The 21,847-nt window shown below is 39.6% G+C and overlaps 1 protein-coding gene across 1 annotated transcript in view; it reads left to right on the top strand.

The window, feature by feature from the left end:
* Positions 1–5,277: 5,277 nt before the first annotated feature.
* Positions 5,278–21,847, top strand: part of EIF2B3 (eukaryotic translation initiation factor 2B subunit gamma) — a 114,140-nt gene continuing 97,570 nt past the window's right edge. The window contains exons 1-3 of the mRNA XM_041738002.1: positions 5,278–5,357; positions 9,073–9,229; positions 13,884–14,029. Of these exons, the coding sequence (XP_041593936.1) occupies positions 9,082–9,229; positions 13,884–14,029 (294 nt within the window). The 5' untranslated portion in view covers positions 5,278–5,357; positions 9,073–9,081. The remainder of the gene's footprint in view (positions 5,358–9,072; positions 9,230–13,883; positions 14,030–21,847) is intronic.

Raw genomic sequence — 21,847 nt, 5'->3', positions numbered from 1 at the left:
TTTTGTTGGCCAAATCTGTTATCTTTTTTTTTCTAATGTCATGTGGGTTTATCACGAGAAGACAAGGAAGCAACACAACTACATTCTTGCTGTCTGTGTATGAACTGAATACACAGTGCACAGTGTAGTAGTTATCAACATACTGAAAGAAATGACACGATTGTTTCACTGCTCATGATGCACATTCAAAAAAGTTGATTCTGACAATTTCTTACAGTATTCTCATTGCTTTTACGGTGGAAAGAATTTTTGGAGGGACTTCTCCACCATTTTTACTGATTTCACTAGTTCATTTTGTATTTGCTTATAAATATATTACAGAGAAATTTATAGAGATTTAAGTGATACACAAGTCTCAAATTTCAGTAAACTCCATAAAACTCTAAAACCAATGTGGTGTTCTCCTTCTCCCTGTCCTGCCTCCCTGCCTAACTTTTTCTTATTCCCAAAGTACTTAGTACCCTTTAGTATGCTGTACAGTTTACTCATTTTTATTTTTTTTAATATTTTTTAAATTTTTATTTATTTATGATAGTCACAGAGAGAGAGAGAGAGGGGGGCAGAGACACAGGCAGAGGGAGAAGGCAGGCTCCATGCACCGGGAGCCCGATGTGGGACTCGATCCGGGGTCTCCAGGATCGCGCCCGGGCCAAAGGCCGGCGCCAAACCGCTGCACCACCCAGGGATCCTAGTTTACTCATTTTTAAAATTTATTTATAATGTATGCTGCCTCTGCCTGTTGGGATGAGGGTTGGATCCTTTTTTTGTTCACTAATATACCTTATGTATATATATCCTGGCATGTAATAGTCACTCAGTAAATAGCTAGTCAACAAATAAACTATGGCCCATAAACCATACTTTCCAATTTAAAAACAGGGAAAATCAGCCATTTGAAAAGTCTTGTTTTCAGTAAAGGAGGAAAAAAATGACCAAATTGATTAAATCACTTATTTTTTTTAATTGACCCATCACTTTGTTTAAAGTAGGGTCCACCATGGAGCCCAATATGGGGCTTTAACTTACAGCCCTGAGATCAAGACCTGAGCTGAGATCAAGAGTTGGACACTTGGGAGGCCTGGGTGGCTCAGCTGTTTAAGCCTCTGCCTTCAGCTCAGGTCATGATCCCAGGGTCCTGGGACTGAACTTCTGCCTGGAGCCCATGTCTGGCTCCCTGCTCAGCAAGGAGTCTGCTTCTCCCCCCCCCCCCCCCGCTTTTACGCTCTTGCTCGCTCTCACACTTTCTCTCTCCTTCTCAAATAAATAAATAAATAAATAAATAAATAAATAAAATCTTTAAAAAAAGAAAGAGTCAGACACTTAACTGCGTCACCCAGATGCCCCCTGACCCATCAGTATAAAGCATAAATGTCTGAATTCAGACCTTTAAAACTACCAACACACTGAGGGGGGCACTTGACGGGATGAGCACTGGGTGTTATTCTGTATGTTGGTAAATTGAACACCAATAAAAAATTAATTTATTAAAAAAATAAAAAAAAAACTACCAACAATGAAAATTCTGTGTGCCTGGAAAGGAACTAATGAAGTCCCAATTAATGAAGTTCCTTTCAAAGCTCTTTATAGAAACACTATAGCATCATCTGCTCTCTAACTTACTATGAATCTATTAGGCAACTGGTGGGCTTATGTACAAAAATAAAAGACAAATATTTTAGGACCTGCCACTGATTGCCAAAGTAGAGTTTCTCCTTTCATTTTTATCTTTCACTCAGTACTCTAAAAATAATAATTTCCTGCCCCACTGACAAGTCTACAGCCAAATGGAGTAGATGAATATTATGATGTGGCCAGCAAATTCCCAAAGAGAGAGCTCTTGCAGACCGTGGGAAGACTATTTCTGAGCCAAGGCCCAACTTTTGAAAGGTTTCTTTTGTCTCCCACAGTTCAAAGAGAACTTTAGAGCTTGACCTTCTTAAACTAGTCCCCACCACATATAAAAACATACAATATAAATATCCCTTGGGGAAGAAATGTGAACAGGAAACAAACATTATAGGGAACAGCTTGTATCCAATACACATTTATTAAGTACTTCCCCTGTAATTAATAAATAAAAATAAATAATAAGCATGAGGCTAGGCATAAGAGATGATAATATAGATTGACTTAGTGAGAAGGAATGTTCAAGAAAAGAGATGTTGTCAGTGACCTGGGCCCTCAGCTATGTTTTTCCACCACCAAATAGGAGGTCAAGGTAAACTTTATCAGAATATTTAATTTATTCAATATTATTTACTCAGCATGTCCCAGATCCTGTCCTAGGACCTGGGGAGAGAGGAGCAAATAACGTATAGTCTTTGTCCTCCAAGAGCTCCCAGTATGATGGAGAAAACATGAAAAAAGGTATGAAAATCCTTCATGATGAGTACCATAATGTAAATACTAGAAGCAGTGAGAGCCACAAAGAAGGAATCCATGAGGCAGCAGTTCTTCAAGTATGTTCTATGGACCTCTGGGAATCCTCAAGACCCTTTCAAGGTATCTGTTAGGTCAAAATTATTTTCATAATGATACTAAAATATTATTTGCCTTTCATTGTATTGATATTTGCATAAATGATGCAAAAGCAATGGTGGCTAAAACTGCTGGTACTTTGGCATGAATCAAACTGTATTGATAGGCATTGTCTTCTTCACTGTCACACACGCACAAAAAAAATTAAAAAGAAAAAGAAAATAATAATAAAGCAAAGCAAGTTTCACTTACTTTGGGGGTGCCTGGATGGCTCAGATGGTTAAGAGGCTAGCTCTTGGTTTCACCTCAGGTCATGATTTCAGGGTCCATGTTGTGTTGGGCCTTGTACTCAGTGGAAGTTCACTTGGTATTTTCTTTTTTTCCCCTCTCTCCCTCCATCCCCTACTCGCATTCTGTCTCTAAAAGAAACACATCTTTAAAAAAAAAAAAAAACAAGAATGTCTTTGATGAATCAGTAACATAATTTTATTAAATCTTGGTCCTTGAGTACACACAAAATACTAAAATTAATGAAGTAAGCCACTTACTTCAAGGAAAATCACTAAAAGTATTTGTTGCCAATGATAATATTTGAGCTTTCAAGAGAAAATCAGAAGTTTGGAAAACTTGTATCTGTCATCATAAGCTTGCCAGGTTTCCAATATTTAAAGGACTTTTCTCATAAGATTGGTGGTAATATTAGCAAATGTAATTTTTAAAATATATTGAGTCAAAAAAAAATAAAATAAAATATAATGAGTCAACATTTGGGAGGATATTTTACAAGTGATCAATGTATCGAGTTGTAAAGTCATGCGTGGATAAGATGTTCATTTGAAGTGCAAGTATTAGGGATGTCTGTGTGGCTCAGTGGTTGAGTGTCTGCCTTTGGCTCCGGGCATGATCCTGAGGTCCTGGGATTGAGTCCCGCATCAGGCTCCCTGCGAGGCCTATGTCTTTGCCTCTCTCTGTACGTCTCATGAATAAATAAATAAAGCCTTTTAAAAAAAAGTATTAGAGTACAAATGCTCATTGATTTAATGATTCTACCTTGCAACAAATCTTTAACAAATTGCCACTTATTGAGTTTTTGTGTAGTATCAAAGAATATTATCTACAACTAAAAAATATCTCTCCCTTTTCCAACTGTACCTGTGTGAAGTCAGGTTTTATCATAGAATTCACCCAAAACAATATATTGCAACTGATGGGAAAATACAACTGTTTTCTACTAAGCCAGACATTAAAGAGATCTGCAAAAAAGATGAAACCATGGCATTCTTCTAATTTTTTTGTTTGAAAACATATATTTTCATAAAAATGGTATTTGTGTTAACATTTAATGGTTTTATTTTTGTTTTGAAAATGAATTACTATTTAATTTCACAGGTTGAGGGGCACCTGGGTGGCTCAGTTGGTTGGGCATCTGCCTTGGGCTCAGGTCATGATCCCAGGGCCTCGGATCCAGCCCCACATCGGGCTCTTTGCTCAACGAGGAATCTGCATCTCCTTCTCCCTCTGCCTCCCCCTGCTTGTGCTCTGTGTCTCTAAAAAGAAATAAAATCTTTTAAAAAATTCCTCAGTAGTTTTTATAAACATCAATAGATATAATCCATATAAACAAAAGTTCTTTGGGATATCCAATAATTCTTTTTAAAGATTTTATTTTTAGGGACGCCTGGGTTCAACGGTTAAGCCTCTGCCTTCAGCCCAGGGTGTGATCCTGGAAACCTGAGATCCAGTACCCCGTCGGGCTCCCTGCATGGAGCCTGCTTCTCCCTCTTCCTGTGTCTCTGCCTCTCTCTCTCTCTGTCTCTCATGAATAAATAAATAATCTTTAAAAAAATAAATAAAACAGTTAAAAAAAAAAAGACCCAAGTGATCAGAAGCCTCCACCCTTTCCTATTGTCTCTTTTGACCTTTGCCATCATTCACTTTCCACCGACTTACCTCCCTTCAGGGATATTCGTCTCTCCACTGAACATGCAGGCTGTCTTCAGGGCCTTTGCACCTGCTAGCTAGTCTAGCTGGAAGGCTCTTACCCCAGATACCCAACTAACTCAGTCTCATCAAGCCACTCTTTTTTTTTTTTTTTTTTTAAAGATGTTACTTATTTATTCATGAAAGACACACACACACACAGAGGCAGAGACACAGGCAGAGGGAGAAGCAGGCTCCATGCAGGGAGCCCAGTGTGGGACTCGATCCCAGGACTCCAGGATCAGGCCCTGGGCTGAAGGCGATGCTAAACCGCTGAGCCACCCGGGCTGCCCTCATCAAGCCACTGTTCGGTGTCGCTGTCTCAATGAGGTCTTCACTGACACCCTTCCTCCCCAAATTTTGACGGTATAGGCGATTGTTTTCCATATGATAAGAGTCTGGCTCAGAAAGCCGAGGTGAGTCTCTACATTAGACACCGCAGACCTAGAAAGCCTCGGCAATCCCTGGTCTGCAAAGGCTCTTGGACACTTCTCCCCTGGCCGGCCTGTGGCTCCCACGAGCTCTCCTTTCACAGAGTGGAGGTCGGGGCCAGGGCGTAGAGTGAGAACTTCTTGAATGACTTGTTGCAATGTGGACTCCAGGCGCTCAGCTCCAGGAAGGACACTCAATGGGCGGTGACGATTTGTGAATGAAGGAATGGGAGCCGGCCCCTCCGCCTCCTCCGCCCGGGCGCAATCTATCGCTCCGCGCTCGTCCCTTCGCCACCGCCCTGCCCCGTGCGTCCCATCGACCCGCTCGGCCATCGCGCGCCTGCGCCCTCGGGCTGTCAGTCGGAGGCGGCGTGGGGAGCGCTGGGAACGGCGGTGGCGCGCCGGGAGTTGAGAGGTAAAGGCTGCGGCGCTGGCGCTGCCGGGCCCCTTACGAGCTGGCTGCTGGGGGTGAGCACCGCGGTGGGGGCGGTGGGGCCTCGCTTAATGTGCCGGAGCGGGCTCCTCGATCCCGGCAGAGGAAGGCCTGAGGGGATGGGAGGGGCGCAGAGCCCCAGGGTCTCCGGCTCGAGTCCCTGCCCGACCCGGCGGGGCCGCTAAGGGGCCGCGCGAGAGGAGCGCTTGGGGAGAATCGTGGCCAGCATCTTGTGCAGCGGATGGAGAGGAGTTTCAGGGAGGGGAGCACCTGCTTAAAGTCACAGCGAGTGAGAACCAGCTCCGGGACTCTTTCCACTTCAGCTCTTCATTTATTTGTTCTCCCTAACTTTATTTGTTTAGGGCAAGGCAAATACGAATACGGTAAAATCCAGACGAGAGACCAAGTATGATAGTGTTTTATCCCACCGGTTTACGAAGGGAAAAGGCAGTGAGTGCTGTGATGCAAGCGTGTCTGAGATGCCATGAACACCCGGTTCTAAAGCTTGGAGGCTGAAGACACTCGTGGCTGTGATTCCCATCATCCAGAGTCGCGGCAGTGACATTGAGGCATTTGACAGTCGGCCTGGTGTCATGGCTAGTTGTGTTCACGGTTGTCACCCAGAACCTCACTGAGAGCAGGAGCCTTATCCTAGTGATCAGGGGTCTCCTATCCCTTGTGCACATGTTGAGCTTGACTATTACAGGAGGTCGAGGTTGTTGTGATGTTCACAGGTGCTCATCCCACAAACACTGATTGAGTGCCAGGCATCTGATGGGAATTGTGTTAGGTATTGGGAATACGGTGATGATAAACATGGTCCCTGCCTTCACGAAACTCACAGGATATAGACATTTAAATACCTGTGCAATAAAGCCTGGAAAGAGATGATCTGCACATGATAGAGTGGAAGCACCTAAGAGGGAAGGAGTTGCTTCTACCAGGAGGGTGGGAAAGGTTAGGAATTCTTTTTTTTTTTTTTTTTTTTTTAAGGGAGGTGGTTCTTGGATTGATCCTTAAACTTCAGTAGGTGAGGGACGCCTGGGTGGCTCAGGGGTTGAGCAGCTGCCTTCAGCCCAGGCCTGATCCTGGAGTCCTGGGATCCAGCCCTGCGTAAGGCTCCCTGCATGGAGCCTGCTTCTCCCTCTGCCTGTGTCTCTGCCTCTCTCTCTCTCTCTCTCTCCCTCATGAATAAATAAACAAAATATTTTTTTTTTAAAGTTCAGTAGGTGATTTCTAGGCGAAGGAGAAAGGCAACCTAGAAAACAAGAGCAGCAAGAAGAGACCAGAATTATACAACAGCATAGTTCATTTGGTAAGGGCGGCTTGCCATGACCTAGCCTCTGTCTAATGATATCAAACAATGGGATTGACAATATTTTCTGTGCTTTACATATATTAACCATCTCTTCACAACAATTTTATGAAGTAGAAACTATAATTATCCTCATCTTAAAAAAATGAAGAAAACTGAAGCATAGAAAATTTATGAAGCTTGCTCTAGTTCACACAACTAATACATGTTAGAACTCAAATCCAGCCGGTCTTCTTCAGGGGTCTGTGAGCTTAAGTACCAGGGTCCCTTCTAGGAACTGAGGACACTTAAAGTTTTAAATGTCAGGCCTCTGGTCACCTCACCTATTAGTGGTAGAACCAGAACTCAAACTCAGGGCTTTTGACTCAAAGCTTCAATGCTCTTTTATAATAACATCAGATGTGATAGGAATTATATAGTGCCAGCCAAGTTGAAGTTAAATTCCAGTCTCAGGCAAATATTTGCTGGAATTGAAATTACCATATCTTTAAATTGTAGACATTGTACAGTAACCTTCACTTTGTGCCTGAGTGTACTGAGTTTAAGTCCTGCTGTTTAAATATTGATGAGGGTCCCAGGACTGAACATAATTATGGGTAAAGGTGCAACATTATTTGCCAATTTGGTGTCAAATAAATTTTTTTTCTGAACATTGCATTTCACACTTGTATTTCAAAAGTGATACCATTTATTGTAAATCAAAGAGTACCTTTATTTTGAATCAGTAAGGATTTATGACCTTTTACTATGCACCTTTTCTGTGGTAGCCACTGTAAAGAAATTCTTTTGAAGGTCAAACAAGTTTATTACCTTGAGTTTAGAAAAACAAATTAATCTGATTTGTTTCTACCATTGGGTTCTGCAAATCTAGATTCAGATACAAGCCTACATTTGTGTTTATAGTAATATCTTTCATAGTTGGGGATAATGAGAAGATGGGAGTAAATGGCTGTTATTGGAGTCATCGTAAGTCATTTTATACTTTTCAGAGACCTAATATACTTTTATTTATACTGTTAATTCTAGTTAGAAGTTTTCAATTTTGGGATCCCTGGGTGGCGCAGTGGTTTGGTGCCTGCCTTTGGCCCAGGGCACGGTCCTGGAGACCCGGGATCGAATCCCACATCAGGCTCCTGGTGCATGGAGCCTGCTTCTCCCTCTGCCTCTCTCTCTCTCTCTCTCTCTCTCTTTCTCTGTGACTATCATAAATAAATAAAAAATTAAAAAAAAAGTTTTCAATTTTTTTCAAGAAATACGAACTCATATCAGAAGCCCACTTGGTAAACTCTTTTTAAATAAATTTTTTATTAAAAAAATTTTTTTAAGATTTTATTTATTTATTTATTTATCCATGAGAGATACAGAGAGAGAGAGAGAGAGGCAGAGACACAGGCAGAGGGAGAAGCTCCATGCAGGGAGCCCAAAATGGGACTAGATCCTGGGTCTCCAGAGTCACACCCTGGGCTGAAGGCAGCGCTAAACCACTGAGCCACCTGGGCTTCCCTTTTTATTCAAATTTGATTTAAGTAACATATACTGTATAATTGATTTCGGGGGTAGAATTTAATGATTCATCAGTTGTATATAACACCCAGTGCTCATTACATCAAGTGCCCTCCTTAATGCCCATCACCCAGTTACCCCATCTCTCCACCCACCGCCCCTCCAGCAACTTTGTTTCCTAGAATCGAGAATCTCTTATTGTTTGCCTCCCTCTCTGTTTTCATCTTAATTTATTTTTCCTTCCCTTCCCCTATGTTCCTCTGTTTTGTTTCTTAAATTCCACATATGAGTGAAATCATATGGTATTTTATCTTTCTCTAATTTATTGCACTTAACATAATACCCTCTAGTTCCATGCCTGTCATTGCAAATGGCAAGATTGCATTCTTTTTGATGGCTGAGTAATATTCCATTGTATATATGTATGTGTGTGTGTCTGTATGTATACATACAGACACACACACACCTCTTGGTAAACTCTTACTCCTTTAAGAGTCAGCTGAAATATTACCTTCCTATAAAACTTTCTCTGTCTTTTCTAAGACTTAGATGTTACCTTCACTATATGCCTACTGCATCTTGGATATATCCCTGCCATGGCATTAATGATAGTATATTGTAATTTACTGATTTTGTCTTTTCCACATAATTGTGAGCACTTCAAGGGAAAGGGCCAAGTTTCTTTAATTCATATGCCTCCTTTAGCCCCTCTGCCCTGGCTGGAGCTGAAAGTATATATTGGCGAGTCAGAAATTATAATAAAGGTAATGTTTACTCTATAGCTAAACTTTCTTATTGTGGTTATTGGAGTTGCAAATGACACATTTGACATTAGTATCAATAACCTAAATAGAAATAGGGTTAGTGGTTAGTACTGTATGTGCTTTGAGTTTTGTTGATTTTTTTTTCTGTTGTTTTTTCGATGACCACAGTTTGCGAAAATGGAATTCCAAGCAGTAGTGATGGCAGTTGGAGGGGGATCTCGAATGACAGACCTGACTTCCAGCATTCCCAAACCCCTGCTTCCAGTTGGGAACAAACCTTTAATTTGGTACCCATTGAACCTGCTTGAGCGTGTTGGATTTGAAGGTGAGCTTTGACAATTAGATGTACTCATAAAATTTTGAGGATGTTTGATCTCAGTGATTTATCAGCTTTATGAGAGTGAGAGAGAATGAGGGAAGACCAGGACTCAGCACTGGCTAGAGACTGTCCTCTAAATTAAGAACATTGGAGTGCTGTATTGCTGTACAAAAAGGTTGAAAAGACAGCACAATTACTGTGTTAGAGCTGCTTTTCACAACGATCCGAGATGAGGGACGCCTGGTGGTTCAGAGGTTAGGCATCTGCCTTTGGCTCAGGGCGTTATCCCGGGGTCCTGGGATCGAGTCCCGCATTGGGCTCCCTGCAGGGAGCTTGCTTCTCCCTCTGCCTGTATCTCAGCCTCTCTCTCTCTCTCTCTCTCCGTGTGTGTGAGTCTCTCATGAATAAATAAATAAATCTTTAAAAACAGAACAAAACAATGATCTGAAATGAGCACAGTGGGAATCCAAGTTAGTACCTCATTGTCAGGGCTTATTATGAATCTGTATGTACCCAATGACATATTAATATATTAAGGGGCACAGTATTGAAAAGATAACTCAGGCCTTGATTTCTAGGACCTTAAAGTCTAGATACAAATATAAATAGAGGGGACATCACTACAGATCCTGCAAACATTAAAGAGATAGTAAGTGAATATTATGAACAACTTTATGGTAATAAATTTGACAACTTAGACGCACATTTTAGAAATAATGCTTTGGAAACTGTATAAAGAATGGATTTGAGGGAGTTGACTACAAGCAGGGAGATAAATTGGGAAATTGTTACAGAGTCTACACCAGCAATAAAGAGGACCTGAACTAAAGAAGTAGTACTAAAGATGGAGAAAAGGGAATATTTGAGAAAGTTGATGATTAATGGGGAGAGAGAATGGAAAAAAAAGAAGAGTTCCCTCTACTTTTTGCTTGGGTGACTAGATGGTGATGCCAGTAACTAGGAAAGGTCTTAGGAGTCAAAGAATAAGTTTGAATGAATATAATGAGTTCAGCTTTGGCCACAATGAGTTTGAGGTGTCCTGTGGTTAGAAATTACAAATCCAGGCAGCCTGGGTGGCTCAACGGTTTAGCCCTGCCTTCAGCCCAGGGCCTGATCTTGGCATCCCAGGATCAAGTCCCATGTCAGGCTCCCTGCATGGAGCCTGCTTCTCCCTCTGCCTGTGTCTCTGCCTCCCACCTCCCCCTCTGTCTCTCATGAATGAGTAAATAAAATTTAAAAAAGAAAAAGAAATAGCAAATCCAAGTACCAGATGGAAGTGGTTTCACATCCTGGGGCACAGTCGTACGTTCCATTGTTCATTGAACTATGTGAATTGCCTTCCTGAGACAGACCCATGAACATTTTTATGTAGTGGTCTACATGACATTGATGTTAAGAGGTGTTTTAGCGGTACCTGGGTGGCTCAGTGGTTGACTCAACCTTTGGCTTGGGTCATGGGATCCAGTCCTGCATCGCGCTTGCCACCTGGAGCCTGCTTCTCCCTCTGCCTATGTACCTGCCTCTCTGCCTCTGTGTCTCTCATGAATAAATGAATAAAATCTTAAAAAAAGAGAGAGATGTTATATTTTTATTTTTTTAAAATTTTTATTTATTTATGATAGAGAGAGAAAGAGGCAGAGACATAGGCAGAGGGAGAAGCAGGCTCCATGCACTGGGAGCCCGATGTGGGACTCGATCCCGGGTCTCCAGGACCATGCCCTGGGCCAAAGGCAGGCGCCAAACCGCTGCGCCACCCAGGGATCCTGAGAGAGATGTTTTAGAAAAGATTTTAATATTTTATTTTTAAGGTTTTATTTTTAAGTAATTTATATACACAACTTGGGGCTTGAACTCACAACCCTGAGATCAGGAGTGACATGTTCTACCTATTGAGCCAGCCAGATGCCCCAAAGATTTTCTTTTTAACACACTTTAAAATATCATACTATCCTTTCATAACTTTTTATGGATTTGTCATCAATAACTTGTTTTTTCTTTCTGCTATATCTTTAGTTATGGTTGGGGTTGCCTTTTGTGGTATATTTAATACCCATTACATAGGAAATTTCATCTCACTGAGCCTCACTCAGAATTTGATGAGTGCCTCCTAAACACAGGATTCTGGAGGGTTTTTTTGTTTTGTTTTTTAAGATTTTATTTATTTATTCCTGAGAGACACAGGAGAGAGAGAGAGACAGAAACACAGGCAGAGGGAGAAGCAGGCTCCATGCAGGAGCCCAACGCAGAACTCGATCCCGGAATTCCAGGATCAGGCCCCGGGGCTGAAGGCCACCCGGGCTGCCCAGGATTCTGGAGTTTAATAGCAAAGTCTTGTGTTCATTTTCTTCATATTGTTCATGAGTTTAGAGAAGTTAATGTAGCCCTGGTTAGCATTTTTGTTTCTCCCCACACATAAGAGTCTTAGTCTAATCATTAGACTCACTGTCCCATATTTGCAGTTACTCTCTTCACTTTATCCACTCTACCTAAAATAAAATAATGTCCTCTCCAAAATGTTATACTCTCTAAAATTCTAAACAGCATCAATCACCCTGTCCTCTATGGTTTTATCATACTTCACACTTTGTTTTTCTTTTTCTTTTCTTTTTTTTTAAGATTTTATTTATTTATTCATGAGAGACACACAGAGAGAGTCAGAGATACAGGCAGAGAGAGAAGCAGGCTCCCCACAGGGAGCCTGACGTGGGACTCAATCCCAGGACCCTGGGATCACCACCTGAGCCGAAGGCAGACACCCAACTGCTGAACCACCTAGGTGTCCCACATTTTGTTGTTTTTGTTTGTTTGTTTGTTTGGTTTATTTATTTATTTAATTTTTTTACATTTTGTTTTTCTATCTCAGTACTAACCAACATACTCTTTTATGCTATAATTAGTATCATGGAAGACATCTCTTTGAGAGCAGGTACTGTATCTCATTCATCTTTGTACCATCAGCATCTACATAAAGTGTGTACTAAAGAGGTTTTTGGTGGACTTGATTTTATCTTTATGTATCTTGAAGGCCATCCTTTCCAGGAAGCCTTCCTTAGTTAGTCATTTTTTAAAAAAAGATTTTATTTATTTATTCATGAGAGACACAGAGAGAGAGAGAGAGGAAGAGACATAGGCAGAGGGAGAACAGGCTCCATGCAGGGAGCCCGATGTGGGACTCGATCCCAGGACTCCAGGATCACTCCCTGAGCCGAAGACAGACATTCATGAGCCACCCAGGCGCCCCCCCTTAGTTAGTCACTTATATGTGTAATTTCTCCATGTTAAGTTTCTTAAGAATAGGAACCATGTTGAGTTCATTTCTGACTTCTTAGTTCCTATTTTTACTTTACGTATTAAATGTATTTGTATTTATTGGTGGAATGAGTTGGTTACTAAAAGCAAAGTGGGGAATGGAAGAAAGATGAGAGAAGGAAGGAAGGGAAGTTAAATTATTTGGAAAGAAAGAAAGAGGAAGGAAGAAGAGAAGGGAAGAAAATAAACAAGTATGATTACTTTTCTGAAAGGGAGAGATCATTGTTACCTGGAACACTATCATGGAACAAGTGGAAAATGAGATGCTAAAATATGATCTTCAGACATCAGTAATACACGTTATGTTGCAGTGAATTACATTACCCTACCAAAGATTGGTAACAAAGATCTCCAGTTTTCTGTCATTGGTTACCAGCTATATGGGTAAAATGAAGACACCTGTTATTGGAAATTACCTCGTAGTAGGGTTCATTGTGATCCTCAATGAAGCACTCATGGCTTCCTGGTGGGAGGTGGTGATAGCTCTTCCTTTGTAGTAAATGAAGATTTATTTTTTATTTATTTATTTATTTTGTAGTAAATGAAGATTTAAAATGTGATCCCATTTGTATATGCTTTGATGAATGTTCTTCTGAGTTCTTTATATCAAGAAGTGGCATGTAATATATTAATGTGCAACCTCTAATCATCAGACCTGAGTTTTTTCTTGAATCCATTGCTCACTAGTTGTGTGAACCTGAACAAAGTCACCTAATATCTTTTAGTCCAAGTTTCCTCATTTGTAAAATGAGATTGTTGTATGCATTGAGAGAATGCATGTAAATATATTGAAAAGGCTCAATAATATCAATAATATTAGCTGTTATTTTTTTTTTTTTTAACAATGTGTTTTTTTTGTTTTTGTTTTTTTTTTTTAATTTTTATTTATTTATGATAGTCACAGAGAGATAGAGAGAGAGGCAGAGACACAGGCAGAGGGAGAAGCAGGCTCCATGCACCGGGAGCCCGACGTGGGATTCGATCCCGGGTCTCCAGGATCGCGCCCGGGGCCAAAGGCAGGCGCCAAACCGCTGCGCCACCCAGGGATCCCAATATTAGCTGTTATTATTACATCTAGGAATAGACCACATCTTTTTTTTTTCTTTTTAAGAATTTATTTTTATTTATTCATGAGAAAGAGGCAGAGATATAGATGAGTGAGAAGCAGACTCCCCTCAGTGAGCCCAGTGTAAGACTCCATCCCAGGACCCCAGGATCATAACCTGAGCCAAAGCCACCTGCTCAACCACCGAGCCATCCAGGTGTCCCTGAAACAGACCACATGTAATTGAAATAGGAAACCATTGTCTAAATGAATGAGAGTTTTTTTGTTTTTCCTTTTGTGCTGTAGAAGTCATTGTCATCACAACCAGGGATGTCCAAAAGGCTTTATCAGGAGAATTCAAGATGAAAATGAAGCTAGATATTGTGTGTATTCCTGATGAAGCTGACAAGGGGACTGCAGATTCTCTGCGCCAAATATATCCAAAACTTAAGGTGAGAATCTATTCTTGATTTTTATTGTTTATTGAAGATAAATATCACCTTATGTTTTCCCAGTGCATTTCAGTTTCCAATGCTTTGTTGAAAATATATTCTTGTGTCACATATTTTGTTGCCCATGTACTCTTCAACCTCATTTTACTTTTCTATTTTTTTAGGTTTATGTATTTATTTATTTATTTAAGTGATCTCTACACCTAATATGGGGCTCAAACTCATGACCCCAAGATTAAGAGTTACATGCTCCTCTGACTGAGCCAGCCAGGCACCCCTATTTTGATTATTAATGAAGATTTAGACATTTAGTTATCATAGTCACTGATTTCCAATATTTTTGAGTAATTGTACATCTTTATAAAAAAGATATACTTTTTTAAAAGATTTTTTATTTATTCATTTGAGAGAGGCAGAGAGATAGCGAGAGCATGAGCAGAGGGAAGGGTGACAGGTAGAGTGAGAAGCAGACTTCCCACTGAGCAGGGAGCCCAACACAGGACTCCATCTCAGGACAGAGGGAGAAAGAGAATCCCACACCTACTCCATGGTCAGCTTGGAACTGGACTCCGGGGCTCAGTTCCACAACCCTGATATCATGACCTGAGCCGAAATCAAGAACTAGAAGCTTAACTGACTGAGCCACCTAGGATCCCCCATGAACAAGCAAAATTTAATCTATAGTGATAAAAATCAGAGTAGCAGTTGACTCTGCAGATGACAGATTGACTGGAAAGAAGTACAAAGGAATTTTCAAAAATTCTGGCCCCTCACCCCTACAACATGATAACACTTGACCTTTTGGTCTACTTGATTAGATACTAGCAGGGGCATATGGATATGAGGACATAGTCTCCCTGCTGGCCTGTGGCATATGAACTGAGAAATATCCACTGTAAACTGTTTTTAAATTGATGTCCTTTGGAAAAAATTCAGTCTGTATGATACTGTTGTCATCTTGTTTGAATTGGGGAGCAGACTCTTCTGATATTTCTGGTGACTGCAACCAAATGTAATAATATTTTCAACCTGCCTATGCTGTATAGAACAAAAAATTAATGCAGAAATGTACATGGCCTTTCTCTCCACCCCACCTTTATTGGGGAATAGTTTATACACAGTAAAATATAGATATTAAATACATAGTTCATTGAGTTTTGACAGATACATATACACCCTGATTACCATTACCCAAATCTAGAACATTGCCATTACCTCTGAAAGTTCCTTTGTACTTCTTTTTAGTGAGCGTCTCCCTCAACCTCCCAGGACTCCATCCCTCTAGAGTCAATTCATATGTTAACTTTGTTGGTTCATGAACTAGATATAAATGGAATCATACAATTTTATTCTGGTTTCTTTGGTTCAACATAATATTTTTTAGATTCATTCATATTATAGAGGATATAACTAGTTTTTTATTCCATTGCATAAATATACCACTATTTACTGTTGATGGTCATTTGTGTTGTTTCTAATTTTGGGATATCATAAATAAAGTTATTTTGAACATTGTTCTGCAAGTCTTTTGGGAAAATATTCTAGTTTGTAGGGTTTACTGTATTAGAAACTGCTCTATGGTTTTCCAAGTGGTTATACCATTTTATACTTCCATCAGCAATGTATAAGGGTTGCATTTGTTTCACATCTTCATCAACAGTTGGTGTTGTCAGTCTTTTACATTTTAACCATTTTAGTGGATATATATATATGTAGTAGTATCTCGTTTTAATTTGTGTTTCTCCGATAATAATGATGCTAACCACCTTTCTATGTGGTTATTGGCCATTTGCATATCTTTATGTAGTGTTCAAAGTGTTTGCATATTTTTAAATTGAATTGTTTACCTTTTTATTATTGATTATAGAAATTTCTTAAGTATTCTAGATGCAAATCTTTGTCAGATATGTGTTGTGAATATCTTCTGTCAGTCTGTGACTTGCCTTTTTGCTTTCTTTTTTTTTTAATAATATATATATATATATATTTTAATTTATGATAGTCACACAGAGAGAGAGAGAGAGGCAGAGACACAGGCAGAGGGAGAAGCAGGCTCCATGCACCGGGAGCCCAACATGGGATTCGATCCCGGGTCTCCAGGATCGTGCCCTGGGCCAAAGGCAGGCGCCAAACCGCTGCGCCACCCAGGGACCCCAACCTTTTTGCTTTCTTAATGGTGTCTTTTCATGACCAGAGGTTTTCAATGTTGATGAAATTTAGATTACTGCTCTTTTTTTCTTTTATGGTTAATATACTTTTTGTGTCCTAAGAAATCGTCGCCTATCCCAGTCTTGTGAAGACATTATTTTTTTTCTTTAAGATTTATTTGTTTGAGAGAAAGAGGGAACACATAAGCAGGGGGAGGAACAGAGGGAGGAGGGAATCTCAGGCAGACTTCCTGCTGAGTGTGGAGCCCCACATAAGGTTCAGTCTCATGACACTGAGATCATGACCTGAGTTGAAACCAAGAGTCAGGCAATCAACTGAGCCACCCAGATGCCCCAATAAAGGTACTCTTTTGGGATCCCTGGGTGGCGCAGCGGTTTGGCGCCTGCCTTTGGCCCAGGGCGCGATCCTGGAGACTCGGGATCGAATCCCACGTCAGGCTCCCGGTGCATGGAGCCTGCTTCTCCCTCTGCCTGTGTCTCTGCCTCTCTCTCTCACTGTGTGCCTATCATAAATAAATAAAATAAAATAATTAAAAAAAAAAGAAAATATTAAGATACTCTTTTATGTTTACTTCTAAAAGGTTTATTAGCTTTTATGTTTAGATGTCTACCCCATCTTCATTAATTTTGTATGTGGTGTGATAATAGGGATAAAATTTACTTTTTTTCTATATAGATATTTGTTCCAGCACTATTTGTTAAAAAGATTTTACGGTCCCTGTTGAATTGCATCAGTACCTTCATTGAAGATCAACTGACCATATATGCTTGGTTTATTTCTGTTTTCTCTATTTTGTTTCACTGGTCTATTTGTCTGTCTTTACTTCAATACCACATTGAATAGTGTCTTCTTTTAAAAACATTTTCTTTATTTATTTAAGAGAGAGAGAGAAAGAATGAGAGAGAGCATGAGCAAGTGGGGGACGGGGAGAGGGAAAAACAGGCCCAATGTGGGACTCGATCCCAGGACCCTAAGATCACGACCTGAGCCAAAGGCAGACATTTAACCAACTCAGCCACCCAGGCACCCTTTGAATGATGTCTTGATTATTTCAGCTTTATAGTAAGAATTGAACTGAATCTTAGATCAGTTTGGGAAGAATTGCTATCTTAATGTTGATTCTTCTAATCTTGAACATCTACTTATTTAGGTTTGCTGAAATTTCTCTCAGTAGTGTTTTATAATTTCCATTGTAGAAGTTTTGAACATCTCTTGATAAATTATTCCTAGGTAAATGTTTTTAATGATGTTGTAACTGGTGCTTTTTAAAAACTCCATTTTTCAATTGTTTGTTCCTTAAATGTAGACATAAAATTGTTTTTTGAATATTGATCTTGTTAAATTGTAGATTCTTCAGGATTTTCTATATACATCATCATGTTTCTTGTAAATAAAAACAGTATTACTTACATCTTCCTTTTTAATCTTTATAGGTTGTTTTTGTTTTTTTTTTTTTAATTGTCTATTGCCCTGGCCAGGACTTCCAGTGTGGTGTATTATAGGCATTTCCATTCACTTTTGGCCTCTCTTTCTGTTTTCCTGTGCTTCCATCCAAGTAGGTTTTAGTGTTTCTGACTGGAGTGGAGATTTCCAACACCATAATGTTGGGTGTGTTACTTTCTGGACTACAGTTGCTTATTTCCTTAGGGAAGATATGGGGAATTTCACTAGGAAAATGAAATGATAATTCTTTTCTTTCATAGGATTGGATGCCAGGTTTACCAAGAGCTTATGATATTTAGTGGACTTCCAAGGGACTATTTTAGCTACAGTCTAAACGTTTAGGATGGAGGTGTAATCTCTTTGCTCCCTGATGTTTAAGTCTTAGAAATGTTATTTTTACCCTAACCTGGAGCTAGAGATTCTAGAAGTCTCATGTGGGACTTGTGTAAGTAATTCTTAGAGACATGAGAGATGCTAGTGACAACTATAAATAGGAGTGGGTGTGTGGAAGCAAGTAAAGTAACTGCCAGTAGGGCATTTTACTCCCAAGTTACTGCTGCCTCTTACGGTTTTGACCATTGAATCCATATATTGGGGCTCCCCCTTGAACCTAAGGTAAGAGTTCTCATTAAGTCATTCTGCACAGTCTCATTTCTTTTTCCTCCTTTAAATATGATTTTGTTTTTACATCATTTACATGGCACCTTTTACATATAATCCTACTTGCGTGCCTTCTTCTTGAGCTGTGACTTTGGCTAGCAGGTCTCTGCTATCTTTGCTCTCTCAACTTGGTTTCTTCTATACCAATGGCTCCTGAAATCCTGGCTTCACATCAACTTGCATTCCAACCTGGAACAGAGGCAACAAAACTAACGTGTGGAGGAACTTAGTAGACTCCTAAATAGCCATTAAGATCAAAGTAAGGCCTGAGCTAAGCCAAAATTTAGAACCATCTAGTTGGGATCAACATAAACTTGTAGGAAAGGTAATGGAAATACATATAAACAGTTGAAGAAAGTGAAGCAGCCTGAGAAAGCAGTTTGTTGGTGTTTGCTAAGAAATGTCAAGTACCTATCTAAAGTAGAAAGTTGTACCCCCAGGCTGTGCCGTACTTTAAAAGCAGTGACCCTTTGAGCCAATTTATCTTACCTTGTGCCCAAAAAGCAGCTTCCTAAACCTTTGGGGACTGTTTTGGTCTGTTTTAAATAAGGTTTTAGGTAAGATTATTCCCTTTGAGATTTGGGGGTTTATTAGCTTTCAGTTCTTTTATCTTTTAATTTTTTTTTTAATTTTTTATTTATTTATGATAGTCACAGAGAGATAGAGAGAGGCAGAGACACAGGCAGAGGGAGAAGCAAGCTCCATGCACCGGGAGCCCGACGTGGGATTCGATCCCGGGTCTCCAGGATCGCGCCCTGGGCCAAAGGCAGGCGCCAAACCGCTGCGCCACCCAGGGATCCCCTAGTTCTTTTATCTTTAACCCACTTCCTCCACATTGAGTTCCCCAAATACTACTGTGAGGTTATCCCACGTGGCTTCTGCTTTTCTAGAGAAAGACCACCATAGCATATTGGCTTTACGTGGCTATTTTGTTTAAAATGTATTTCACCATTTTAATTGATAATCTTTTTCATTTACATTGCATTTGCTAAGTATATTGCAGTTCTATTTATATGTGGAAACTTCATCACTAGTGCTTATAGGATACTGAAGCTGGACATCATATTTTGCTATGTGTCTTTCTTTTCTTTTTTTTTTTTTAATTTTTATTTATTTATGATAGTCACACACAGAGAGAGAGAGAGAGAGAGAGAGAGAGAGGCAGAGACACAGGCAGAGGGAGAAGCAGGCTCCATGCACCGAGAGCCTGATGTGGCACTCGATCCCGGGTCTCCAGGATCGCTCCCTGGGCCAAAGGCAGGCGCCAAACCGCTGCGCCACCCAGGGATCCCGCTATATGTCTTTCAACTAACAGATACATATTCCATTTGGTTTTATTCTTCTGGCACTGTTTTCTACTTCATTTTGCCTTATCTCATTCCACAATTTTTGCTGACTTACTGGCTTCTCACTTTTTATTTCAGCTGCCCACTCTCTTTCCCTGATTTATAAAGAGAGATTATTGGCTCATTCATTCTCCCACGCCCTGGGTGAGTGAGCTCCATTCTTATAACTGGTGTTGATAACATGAAAGTTCTTAGATTTTAAATCTTCTCCACCATAGCGTTTCGGATTTGTCGATGAATGATTCAGTCTTATCTATGTCTGAACTCATTCATTTAGCAAATATTTATTCAGAGTCTACTAAAAATAATGATTATAAAAAATAAATAAATAAAAATAATGATTATAATTGCTTAATTTATTAAATACCAGTTATAGACCATAGTTTTTTTAACTTCTTGTCAGGGAAAATTTCAAACATGTACAAAAATAGAACATTGCTCAAGTATCTATCACCCAACTTCAATAGTTATCATCCCATAGCAAATCTTATTTCATCTATATCCCCACCCATCTTGCTCCCTCTCATGTTCTTTTGAAACAAATCTCAAAACATATTATTTTATCTGTGTATCAGAATATATTACTAAGATGAGAGCTTTTTTTTTTTTTTTTTTAAAGATTTTATTTATTTATTCATAATAGAGAGAGAGAGGGGTAGAGACACAGGCAGAAGGAGAAGCAGGCTCCATGCACCGGGAGCCTGACGTGGGATTCGATCCCGGGTCTCCAGGATCGCGCCCTGGGCCAAAGGCAGGCGCCAAACCGCTGCGCCACCCAGGGATCCCAAGATGAGAGCTCTTTAAAAAAAAGAAAAGCCATAATGCCATTAATAAAAACAAATTAATAATTCTTCATTATCAAATATCTATTCAGTATATGAGTTTCCAGCTACCTCATAAATATAATTTTAGTGTTTATTTAAATCAGGAGGCAGATAAGGACTGTACATTACAGTTGGTTGAAATGTCTCTTTTAAAATATAGATTTTCCCTCCATCTCTTCTTTTTCTTATAATTTATTTGTTGGAGAAATTGAGCAATTCATTTTCTTATATATTTCCCCTCCCACAGTCTGCATTTTGTTGATTGCAACCATGTGGTGGTGTTTAATAAGTATCCCTCTCTTTATATTGGTATTGGTAGTTGGACCTAGAAGCTCTTGGCTTGAATTTAATAAATTCAAGTTTTGAATTTAGGGATAAAACTTTCTAAGGTGTGTTCTTCTATTTGGAGGCACATAATTTTTTGATTGTCTTTCTTTTTTTTCTCTCCAGTCTTTTGGCTATCTGAAGCTTATTTCTAGTAGATTCTGTAGGAGGTCTTCATGATATCGATGCTCAGCAAATTAGCTGCAGCCTTTATATTTCAAAGCCAATTTATACAGTTATAAAATCCCTGACTCACATTTTTTCCTTGAATATCTTAAATTCCCTCATTGATTCTGTTGTAAAGTGTTGCTGTCCAAAAAGTGCTAGTGAAAATCTTTCTTTACCTTATGAATGAGTTGATCTTTTTGTCTGGATTCCCAAAGGTGGTTTGTTTGTTTGTTTGTTTGTTTGTTTGTTTGTTTTTAAAGATTTTATTTTTAATCTCTACACCTAACGAGGGGCTCAAACTTAGAACCCCAAGATCAAGAATTGCATGCTCCACTGACTGAGGGAGCCAAATACCCCAATTTTATTTTATTTTTTAAAGATTTATTTATTTATATTAGAGGAAAGGGAGAGGGAGAGGGAATCTCAAGCAGACTCTGTGCTGAGTGCAGACCCTGAGGTGGGGCTCAGTCCTGAGCCTGAGATCACAACCTGAGCTGAAACCAAGAGTCAGACACTTAGCCAACTCCACCACCCAGGTGCACCCCCTATTTTATTTTTTTAAGTAAACTCTGTGTCCAGTGTGAGGCTTGAACTCATGACCCTAGGATTAAGTCACATGCTCTACCAGCTAAGCCAGCTGGGCACCCCAAGTTTTTATTTTTCTTTAAACTTTTCTGGTTTTACTACATAATATATCCCATTGATCTGAATCATATTTTCTAGATATGTAGTATGTCCTTTTCATGTGAAGTTTTCATCTTTTTTATTGTTTCGAGAAGTATTCTGAAATTACAATTTTAGGTATTTGGAATTACAATTTTAGGTTCTGTTTCATTACTTTGGTTTTAATCTTCGGGATTCCTTTTTTTTTTTTTTTTAAGATT

The sequence above is a fragment of the Vulpes lagopus genome, chromosome 23, assembly GCF_018345385.1.
Source record: "Vulpes lagopus strain Blue_001 chromosome 23, ASM1834538v1, whole genome shotgun sequence".
In the NCBI taxonomy this organism is placed as follows: Eukaryota; Metazoa; Chordata; class Mammalia; order Carnivora; family Canidae; genus Vulpes; species Vulpes lagopus.
Note: the sequence above shows the minus strand (reverse complement) of the source record. Positions and strands in the feature narration are given on the sequence as shown.